The sequence below is a fragment of the Anabrus simplex genome, chromosome 4, assembly GCF_040414725.1.
Source record: "Anabrus simplex isolate iqAnaSimp1 chromosome 4, ASM4041472v1, whole genome shotgun sequence".
Taxonomy (NCBI): Eukaryota; Metazoa; Arthropoda; class Insecta; order Orthoptera; family Tettigoniidae; genus Anabrus; species Anabrus simplex.
Genome location: NC_090268.1, coordinates 202,692,159 through 202,704,179, shown reverse-complemented (window position 1 = coordinate 202,704,179; position 12,021 = coordinate 202,692,159). Strand labels below are relative to the sequence as shown.

Here is a 12,021-nt window from a genome sequence, read left to right as displayed (position 1 = left end):
ACAGCCACAACTGCGAGCATACCGCTAAGCAAACACAGAGAATCACCTCTTTTCGAGATTCCAGCGCACATAAAAGAGTTAATACGCAGGCGCAACAGCCATAGGCGTAACTGGGCTCGACATCACAGAGACGAAGACCGCGAGATGAAAAACGAACTAAACACGGAAATACAAACTCAACTACTGGAATACAGGTCGGAAAAGTGGAACAACCACCTCAAACTTTTCGACACCAACACCAGGCCAGTGTGGAACTTAGCGAGACACTTCACGCGAGAATCACACAACATCCCTACCATCAAGGGACCTAACGGCCCGGTATACGAGAACCGTGACAAAGCCGAAATCATAGTGGACTCCATAGAGGCGGCTTTCACTCCAAACGAAATACCATCTGACCCAGCCTTCATCAGGCAAAGGTAGCAGAATTCCTTGAAAACGCACCTAAGCCGGAGGTTAAGAGGACAAATATACACGAAATTAAGTGGATTATAGGTCATCTTAACTCCAAGAAGGCGCCAGGCCCAGATGAGATCCAGAATATAATAATTAAGAAATTAACTCACAAAGCCCTATCACTACCTACCAGCATCTTCAATGCAATGTTCAGACTCCAATGGAAAAGGGCTAGGATCCTCGTATTTGGAAAACCAGGCAAAGACAAGTCAGACCCCAACAACTACAGGCCCATCAGCCTTCTGGACGCCCTCAGTAAAGTATTCGAGAAAATACTACTGAAAAGGTTAATAGGGCATATCAAGGAAAAAGGTATAATTCGCAACGAGCAGTTTGGCTTTAGGAACGCACATTCTGCCCCACAACTGCTCACTCGATTCATAGAACAAGCCACCATAGGTCTCAACAAACGAAGAGACACAGGAACGGTTTTCCTTGATATCCAGAAAGCATTTGACAAAGTCTGGCACGAAGGCCTACTAGCGAAACTAATAGACCACGAATTCCACCCAGGCTATATAAGACTTATTAAATCTTATCTGGAGGGCCGAGAGTTCAAAGTAGACGTACATAACACGCTGTCAAGTACACGCAGGATTAGAGCGGGCGTAGCCCAAGGGTCCCTTATCGGCCCAATCCTCTTCGTCCTGTATACAAACCTGTTGACAAGTGCCAAGCAGTGCTGTTCACTAAGAAGAACAGACTCACACGCAGACCAGTCAACATAAAAGCGCTAAAGCTTTTCGACGAAGATATAGTGTGGCATGACAAAGTCAAATACCTAGGAGTAGTCCTAGACAGAAAGCTCACCATGCTACACCACATCAATGATATTCAAAGAAAAGCACACATACGACTTAACCAGCTATATCCTATACTGAACAAAAAGTCCAGTATTAACACGGAAGTAGCCATAAACATGTATAAGGCCCTAATCAGACCAATAATCATGTACGCAGCCCCAGCGTGGGGGTTCACTGCAATGACGAACCTGGATAAGCTGGAATTAATACAAAATAAATGCCTACGAGCAGCGACCAGACTCCCTTACGACACGCCAATACGCCAACTACGCAGTATTGCGAAAGTCAGCTCAATAAGGCACCAAATACGTAAACAGACACTAAACATGTACAGAAAGTCATGGAGTAATAAGATCAACCCGTTAATAAGCGGGATCGGACGCTACGACGTTGATCTGTACAAAAAGTATCCTACACCGAAGCACATTCTGTTCAGCCACAGGGTTGGGTGGGCGAGGGGCCGATAGCCAACCCACTCCCGCCAAGCTGACACCTATATACCACATAAACCCACACACTGCAGACACCTATGTAAATATGTCTCATATGTTTCAGCTGTCCTAGACCCAGGGACCAGGCGAGGAAGATTGACAAAAAGTACAACCTAAGAAGACGACAGCCACGCAGCCAGACGGCCAAGGACGTATCAATCCACCCCGCCCCCCCGACAGAGACATGGGAGCGGAACACCGCCCGCGCCCTATAAACAGTTTAATAAGTTTAATAAGTTATCTCACTCCTATCTAGGTTGAACGCTGGACACGAGAGCAGGCAAACAGCCGGCACTCCAATGCGAACTTGTATATACATGTTAATAATAACCTTAGTTAGTTTTCGATCTGCAGTGACAAGGGTGTTCCAACAACACCGCATAGAGGGACATCGACAGGAGGAAGAAGATAGCCCCTTGCATCCAAGACTTGGCTCTAATTCCCCCCTCTCCAAAAGGAGACTTGGCACCAGGGACTGCTGGCTGCTGGACAATGGGACGAACCTGTGGCCCAAAGCCCAGACGCTAGCAGACCCGAGCCGACCCGGCAGTGACAAGAAGGACTGATCCCCATAATAACAAAAAATTGCAAGGAAATGGTTATGATTGCATGACACCTATTCCTAACTAACACAACCTCTGGACTTTATCCAGCCCACATCCTTGCATGTGCTATCACAAGATGTCAGGTTTTACATGTAGGCTCTTTCTTCTTTCTGCCTATGTGGTTTTTTCCTGACCCTTCAATACCATACTTCAACACCATATACCTAACACAAACTCTTGCCGTGGTAGCGAGTCTGACTCGGAAACCGGCAGATACTCCTTGTATTACCTCCCACTCCTCCCTGCTATCTCTTTCTTCTTCTTAGAAATAATAGCATGTCGGAGGCCATGTAGATTGAGTCGATGGTCACGCGGGGGGAGCGGGCTTCGGGGCCCCCCCTCGATTTAAAAAAAATCCTACGAATTCAGTGTGTCACTCCGCCGTCTCTGTGACACGGGTGACAGGAAAAGTATTGTGTGTGTCTAACTTCTAGTTGACAGTCTGCGAAATCCAAGTATTTCGGTATTTTCTCTAAGTGTTGTATCGGGACTTTACCATATTCTTGAAGTGCCTGAATGGGACTTTATTTTTTGCGAGCATCGTATTGGAACTTCGTCATATTGACACATTGGAACTTTGTTTTTTTTTACGTGTGTCGTGATTGGACTTTGATATTTTCTTAAAGTGCCATATAAGAACTTTGCTTTTTTCTGAAGCGTCTCATTGGAACTTAGTTATTTTCGCCAAGTGTCGCGATAAGACTTTATTATTTTCTTAAGGTGACATACTGGAACATTGTCATCGGAACTTTATTTTCTTCGAGTGTCGTGTGAGGACTTTAATATTCGACACGTTGGAACTTTGTTATTTCTACACATCGGAACTTTTTTTTTTTTTTTTTTGATGTGCCACATAGGGACTTACTTATTCGACGAAGATTGAAAGGACTTTGAATTTTCACTAGTGTTGTGTACCGCATTAAACTTACGTTTCGAACTTATTCGAACTTGTATTATTTGAATCAATTTCTGGAACATTGAAACTTTCCGAGCGTGTAGGATGAACTTGTGCCCTACCAACATAAACTTTTGTGTGAACGATGTGACTTGTTTTCTCAAGTGCCTCATTGAAGTTACGCCTTGTAAAGACTATGAAACTTAGGGGACATTCAACATTACGTCTAATTGTGAAATATACAATACTTTCCAAGTGCTGCACAGGGACTTATGTTTTGATTCTTAAAGACTGTGACAATTCAGAATATGCATATCGCGTTCCCAGAAAGCCTAGAACTTTCCAGTATTTTGAGTGATCCATAATTTATGAAGTCAGACTTTTTTCTTTCAAATATTATTTTCTTTAATGGCTATTCACTTCGCCTATTAATTGAACAGGACAGTTTCCGAGTGCTACTTATTCAGTTCATTGCCAATATGTTTTAAATCTTCAGAACTATGCGTTTAGGACTGCAGTCCTCTAGAACATTCTGGCTTACAGTGAGCTTGCATTGTGAACTTGCATTTCTACCAGTACTTGTTCTTCGAGTGATTATTCCAGAACGTTTTGATTTAATATGTAGAGTGCAGTAATCATAATTAAAAGGTCATATCTGTTCAGACAGTGCCCTGAATGTGTGGAGCGCCGTGCAGGAAATTCAAGTGTGAATTACGTCTCGAATCGAACCCAGGAACGTGTGCCAATCTTCGGGACATTCCAGAACGTCGAGACATTTCCAGAACCTCCAGACATTCCAGAACTCCTCATCTGAGCAGGTGTGGTCCCTGCCCAGTCTATGTCCGGCACCATCCCAGGACTTGGAGGTACCAACCAGCCACGACACTTCCACGCTGCTGTACGAAGGTGATATGAACTTGCTTTTGATGATCAATAAACTCAATTTATCAAAAGAATCTCTCAAATTGATAACTATACCTCTCTCTGTACCAGCTCCAATGATAAAGCCACTCCCTAGGTTAAGAATCATGCTCGTTAATTTAATGTCAAGCGCCTTAAAGATATGAACACATTTTTACGGGTACAGTATGGAATCTTCTTATAACGGATTATATTCTCGGTATCATGCTTAGATGGACAAATTTAAAACTCAGCAGGGAGGGAAGCAAGTGCAAATCGCAAACAGACTTGAGAAATGTAATTATGACGGAGCTGAAAGCCTTCATAGGTTTGTTATTTTTACTCTGCAGCTTTCAAATCCAATCATGAAAGCACAAAGTTAATTTTTGCGACAGATGGTACCGGGAGGGAAATATTCCACTGTGTGATGAGCAAAAAGAGATTTGAAACTCTTCTTTCAAACCTTAGATTTGACAACCCTGACGGCAGAAGTGAATGCAAAGCGATCAGTCCTACAGAAGCAATTTCTGGGGTATTTGACGGATTTGTCAGGAGCTGTCAGAGTGCGTTCAGTGGTGGATCCTCTGCGTGTATTGATGAGATTCTGGTCAGCTTCAGGGGGAGGTGTAGATTCAAGATGTATATGCCCAGTGTGCCATGCAAGTATGGACTAAAACTGATGTGCCTTACAGACACTAGGAACAGTTATTTCTACAATAGGTACATCTACAGTGGTAAGAACTCGGACAGGATAACAGTGTAGAAGAACGTCGTCTTTCAAAACCTACTCAAGCAGTACTTCGACTCAGTGCTCCCCAACACAGATCTAACAGAAATATTACTACAGACAACTGGTCTAGGTCAATAGAAGTCATGCAGTGTCTGAAAGACAAGAAACTTACATATGTAGCAACTCTCAAAAAGAATAAACAGGAAATTCCACCGGCATTTTTGCCATCAAAGACGAGAGAAGTACGATTTACCACAGACATTACTTTGGTACCAGAAGTCCCAAAGATGGGGAGAGCTGTGATTCTCGTATCTTCTATGCACCACAACAGTGCAATTGATGCCGAGACTAATAAGTCTGAAATTACAATTTACTATAGCTGCAACAAAGGAGGTGTAGACACCTTGGATGAAAAGTATGTGGTTTATAGCATTGGACAGCGCACACAGCAGAGGCCCATGGCTATTTTCTACAGGGTCATGGACATCAGTGCTGTCAATGCCTTCAAGGATAATCCTGTGAGAACTAGGTTAGAATTCATGTTGGATCTCGCCTCCTCACTTGTGAAACCGCAGATGGAAAGAAGAGTGAATGATTTTCATCTCACATTTGAGCTGAATTATGGGAATGCCAGAAGAAGAACTATAACCCTCAAATGAAAAGTTGCAAAACAGGAAAATGTGTTACCTGTGTGACACAAAGAAGAAAAGAAAACCTCATACTTGTGCCACGGGTGCAAAAAAAAAATCTGTTTGGAGTGTGCTAATTAAGTCTGTACTCGTTGTATTCAGCATGAGTAGAAAAGAAGACTAAGATTCTGCCTTGCAAATTTTTTCCATGTTAATAATTTTCATTAATTTCCATTATTTCAGGTTAGTTATAACTGTCTTGTAAGTGACTGCAGTAGAATTTTGCATGTTATTTAGTGATATGTTGTATTATTCCTTAGTTCCTTTATTGTTGTAATATTTTTCTGTGCTGCTACCTTTCATCATAATTAAAAAGATGTGCCATCGAGTGGTAGATTATTCCATTACTATTTGCATATTTCCCCATCAGGAAAGGTCAAAAACATTTCTACACAATGTTAACATTTATACATGTATTAAAATGTAAAACACTTTCGCAGTCTCACTGACCGGACTTCGTGGTTGGTGTTACAAATCAACACCTCAGTTCTTAAGGGTTAAAAATAAAATTATTATTATTATTATTATTATTTGCGAATGAGCCCATTAGGACTACGCAATGTACTTAGAGACAGGCATTTGCCTTTCTTTGTGCCCACACTTCCTTCATTCATTTGCTGTGTGCTTCTTTTCTCTCTTGAGACCATGTTGTTCCGGTCTTCTTCCTTGGTTCTTCCTCTTGGTCAACTTGCCACTTATGAACTTTGGCTCTGAAGATAACCCGGCTTTGGATGTCTTCAGGTGTAATTCCTGCCAGTTTGAGATCTGTTTTAATTTCGCCAATCCATTTTATTGTGTCCGTTTTGGCTTTACTTCGGTTTTCATAAAATTCAACTATTTGCTTGGTAAGTCTATCTGGGTTCATCCTTTTTATATGTCCAAAGAATCTTAATCTGCGTTTTCTGATGTCGCTGTGAATGTTAGAAAATTGTTTGATATCCTGTTTCCTCTAAGGCAGTACTGTTCATCTACGAGTTTATTAAACTTGTCCTCACATCACACTGTGAAATTTATCTCCCACTATAGCAAAAATATATTAATTTGCTCTTGATGTAAATAATATAGTGGGGAATTTCTCCTAAATAATTTGAAATATGTTTCATTAACAAACAGACTTTGCCGAATTTCTCCAACATGAACAGTTGAAATTACCAGTATGTTTATGATTGCAGTAATTATTCTTCTTTATTTGTCTGTTATGAGTAATTCCAAAATAAATTTGCTATAAATGTCAGCTTCTGATATGTATTACTTGCAGTTTCCTCATTAAGACCATTTTTTGCTGCGGCATAACAAATCCCACCTCACCAGATGTGTAAGAAAAAACTGACCTCACCAATCAAGGGCTGTTCAACTAGCTGCTAGTAAGTAGTGGGGGCTGTTAAACGGGCGAGTACAACTTCATTAGCCGCAAGTAAAATGCTTGCCAGGTAGAACCAGCACCTGAGTTGGATAGTAACCAGCAAGTGCTAGCTGCTAGCATAGTGTGACACAGCCTTCAGGTGAGTCTTCCACTGAAATTATAAGTAGAGTAAGTGTAGCATAATATACTAATAAAGTCCAGTGACATACCAGTACTGAAGAAGAGCACAGTAGAATGGATAGCCACAGGTTTGAACTGCTCTCTGGCCTCATCAATAACCTTCTCAGTCTTCTCAGCCTCGGTTTGTTTCAGCTGGATCTCATTAGCCAAAACTTTAGAAGAACTCAAGATGTTGACAGCTGTTTCATCTTCTAAAATGTTCCCTTCAGATGTAGACAGTACTCCAAGGATTTTACCTTCAATTTCTTGAAGCAGCCTGAAAGATATGAACAGGAACATTTTGAAGCAAAATAATGGTGTAATATGACATTGGGATAGAAAAGAATGGAAAGGCGGCAACATTGGCCACAATTTAATTTTGGCACTAGTATTTCCCTAGTGTCATAATGGTGAGGAAAATGATGTTCAGGATTGCTGGTAGTGGGGGTTCAAACTAACCACTTTCCTGACGTAATCTTACAGGTGATGGTGGTGGTGATTGTTGCTTTAAGAGGAAGTACAACTAGGTAACCATCCTCTCTGGAACAAATTAAGTGGAAACAAAATATGAAAATATATTTAAAACTTTTTATTAAAGGAAGGAATTTGGAAATGAACAGAAAAAACAAAATAATAAAAATAATTTAATTAAGCTAAAAAAAGGACACTGAACTTGAAATTTAGAACCCCTTGAACCACTCTCAAGCAGGAGTGAAAATGAGCAAGAGAACGAATTTTACGGCATCCTTCAAGTGAAATCTGTGGGTTGAGAACAGCAAGTCATATTATGAAGTGAGCCATGTATGATTCATTAATGGTGTAACCAGAGACAAATTACTGGGAGCAAACAAACAAAATAAACTACTGCAATTCCTTCTGTGGTGTGAAGAAGGGAAAATATGAAAACATGGAGTGGGTTATGGAAGCAAGGACATTTAGATCTATATGCCAATCCAAACAACACCCTTAATGAAATAACAGGAAAAACAAAATATTTTATTTAATACAATAATTGTCCTGTCCATCAATATTTCAAAAAATTGTAAATCAACGCAATATATACTCTCGCCAACCTCCTCCATCTGCTTCCCCTCTCTGTCCACCTCCCCTCCCTCTCACAGCTTAGGTAACAGCCTGCCACAAACAACAGATAACACTCAGCGCACCACAGACACAGCTGCTGTAAACAAGACGGTACGGAACCGAGGGAGTAAGTTCAAACATTGATTTCATTCTAATCAGTTGTCTATTTGACATGGCAATCTACCAATTTTATTTCTTTCCTTCCAGGCATCCTCCATTTCAATTCAACTTGACATAAAATGGCTACAGTCCGTATTGGCAAATTCCTAAATCCTACACTAACTCTCAATTTCACCATCAGAGATCAACAAACTCAAGGATGTTCCCCAGGTTAACCACTAAACAACAGTGTAATGAACTACAATTGCAAAATAGAAGTTTCATAGGACTCCATAGGACCGATTGCAGAAACTATGACTAGTTTTAAGCCTTAGAAAACGTCTACGTGAACAATATCTAAGTTGCCCATGGTCTTCCATTGCATAAACAATGTTCAGCCGGTGTTTAAGTAGACATCATTTAGAGTTTCAATGTTGGTTCAAAAATGGAGATAGAAGTATATTTCATGCAACTCTTTGATTGTCACGACCAATGAAGTTCATCAGTGCATGTGCCGAACGCTAGTCAGCTGTTGTCTTCCTGGCTTTCTACACATTACTGAAATATGACTAAACATGAGCATGACTTGACCACAGATAAGAATATTACTTTCAGTGGAAATTAATATTATTAAAGCGACACGCCACCATACGAGGAAGTGTAGCTTTGATTATAGTGTTGTTTTGGTGAGTGCAATCTAAATAGCTCCGGCGAAGGGAAGATGAAACAATAGTACTGTGTAACCAAATAAGATGTACAGGCCATATAGGTGTAGCTTGCATGCTGGAGATAATAGGTTCGAAACGCATCATTGGCAGCCCTGAAGATTATTTTCCGTACTTTCCCTATTTTTACACCAGGCAAATACTAGGGCTGTTATTATGGCCATGGCTCTTCTTCCCCAGCCCTTGCTTTCTCCTATCTCATAGTTGCTGAAAACTTATCTGAATTAGCGCGACGATTATCCAAAAAGAAAACTCCGTACTTTTTAGTTGTCACTATGTGTCCTTACTTGGCAGTAAATATAATATAAGTGAGTCCCTCCTGATTGATGTATGTGACAGCCCTCTGATGAGAGGGACAAGTAATTTTGATATGGATGTAGTCAAAGTGACCTATAATTCCATGGAAATTATCCCCATGTATAATAAAGTATACTGGTTGCCAAGAGTTGTAGTCAAGTTTACATTTATTGGACTGTCCCTTTGTCAGTCTCAAGAAATAAGTCTTGAAAAGCAAAATCGTATTTTAAGCTGTATGGGTCCCTCCCCGTACAGTTCAAATGAATTGCTGCAATTTCACAGCAAATGACCCACAGAGAGGCCATCGGACTAACCCTTCTTCGTCTCAACATGATAATACAAATTATATGTTTCATGGTACATAACCTCTGATTGTGATTCACTTGATTCACTCCTCACATTTGAGGTTAAATGGTGTTCTCGGCAGTGTTTAAACATGGCTGGCTGAACATCAGTTGTCACTATGGCAATGTAGTAGCTATACTTAGACATTGTTAAACCTAAACATCATCTAAACACCGTTCCTGAAATCGGCTCAAATGGACAGTGACAAAACTGTGATAAGTTTCCTATATTAATTTTTCCATACACTATTTTAATTAATGCCATTTTATAGTTTTTGATATTACGCAAGTGTCTAGCTGAGGATGACCCCGACAAGGGTCGAAACTATTATTAGTTATTTTAATGTAAGAAAAGGTATGATTCTAATTTTACCATTTTACTTAAGTTACTATATTCATTTGAAAGATTTTAAAGCAAGCAAAGATGGGTCAGAATGCTTTATACATTGGAATGGACCGAGTTAGTGGAGACGGATATCACATGTCAATGGCTTCCTCAAATTATACCGACAAAGTGATAGAATTTATCGCAAAACTTTGGACGATGCAATGCTGCGCAGCCTTGATATCTGCGCTATGCGGCTGCAGTGCAGGGGCAGTATTTAGCAATGTGACTAGTCAGCTGTGGTAATGAGCCCGGGGGCTGATACAAAAGTGTTTAAAGGAAAATAAAGTATAGATTTAAGTAACTATTTTATGCATTGATTTAAAGGGGCTAAATATTTCTTTATATCTGCTTTTAAACATTATGAACTTAACCTATATTATGTGAAAATTTCACCTATTATACCCTACCCTATTTATACAGTTGAAAATTTGGAAGTAAAACATGAGGGAGGGGTGATAGAGGCAAGTAAATCACTCACAGAATACTGTTGGATCCAGCACACAGCCTCATGATCACCACCACCAATGTTCCATAACTTACGATCTCCATGAGGAAGAAAGCGTTAATACAGAAAATATGTTTAAAACTATACCTTTTATTTTCTGCACCTTGAACAATAAGTTGATTTTTCTCAGCCTCTTGCTCTGGCATTCTCTTGGAAACCACAATCCCCAACAACTGGTCCTCTAAACCAGCCGGTGTGATCATAAAATTGAGAAGTGTAACTTTCACTGCAATTTCAGGCAAATAGTGAGGGTTGCGGAGTTTAGTCGTGATGTACAGTCTGCAATCAAAATTAATGCAAATAAATATACCTTTCACTGTCAGCTCAGAAACAACAGATGGTACAGCGCACAGAACATTAACATCAAAGCCATCTGCTCCAGTCAGTAAATTATCTTTACTAGTAGGTAAAACTGAAGTTAGAACGATTCTGATGATGATGATGATGATGATGATGATGATTGTTGTTTAAAGGGGCCTAACATCGAGGTCATCGGCCCTTAATGGTACGAAATGAAATAACCAAAAGTTCAAATTAATCCACTGTACAAAATAAAATTAAAAATGTCATTAAGAATGAATGGATGGATATGAACCCTACAAAAAACAAGAAACAAACAAACAAACAAACAAATAAACAAACAAACAAACAAAACACAGTGGATCAGACACAAAAAAGGTCGTGAATAATAGTATTACTGACCAAGGAACCATTTATAAAGCACAATGATGCTTGATGTCTACAAGGGTGCAAAATCCACGACTAAGGCCCCACAGAATGGTACATGTCGCGAGTAAAGTAGAACCACGGTATTTGTCATGTTGGGGTACTAATCAAAAGTAGCGAAGACTCACGGTGTTCCACACAAGATGGTACTACTTACAAGTATTGTACATCGTACAAGTAACGCAGACCTTTGGTGTTCCTAACACAATGGCGCCACCTATAGCCAATGCAAACCGATAAGGTTCCTCACCGAGTGTACTAACCACAGGGACTCACACTATCCCGTGGTGTTCCTCAACATAGTGTGGACCAGTCACAGACCACGCTGACCCACGACACCGCTCATAGCCAATGCAAACCGAGAAGGCTCCTCGCCAAGTATACTAACCACAGGGACGCGCACTATCCCGTGGTGTTCCTCAACATAGTGGGTACCAATCACAGGCAACGCTGACCCATGGTGCCGCTCATATAACGGTACAAATCACAGGCTACGCCCAGACCCGCGGTGTTGCTCACATGGGCACGACGCACGGGTACTGGAAACCACCCGGCCAGGCTCTTTACTGCTACTAATCACAAACCCACTTCGTACCGAACATAGTGGTACAACTCGCAAGTACAAGCAACCCATGGTGTTCCCCGCGTGATGGTACAAATCAAAAGTAGTTTCACAGTTCTAATTCAACCATCCCTTGATCGCCCCTTTTAGTTGCCTCTCACGACAGGCAGGGGATACCGTGGGTGTATTATTTGTCTGCGT

The 12,021-nt window shown here is 40.7% G+C and overlaps 1 protein-coding gene across 1 annotated transcript in view; it reads right to left on the bottom strand.

Annotated features, from left to right (window-relative positions):
- Window positions 1-12,021, bottom strand: part of Dhc36C (Dynein heavy chain at 36C) — a 911,918-nt gene that overhangs the window by 159,261 nt on the left and 740,636 nt on the right. Inside the window, exons 41-42 of the mRNA XM_068227203.1 lie at window positions 10,620-10,811; window positions 7,142-7,368 (exon numbers count right to left, since the gene is read on the bottom strand). Coding sequence (XP_068083304.1) covers window positions 7,142-7,368; window positions 10,620-10,811 — 419 coding nt within the window. The remainder of the gene's footprint in view (window positions 1-7,141; window positions 7,369-10,619; window positions 10,812-12,021) is intronic.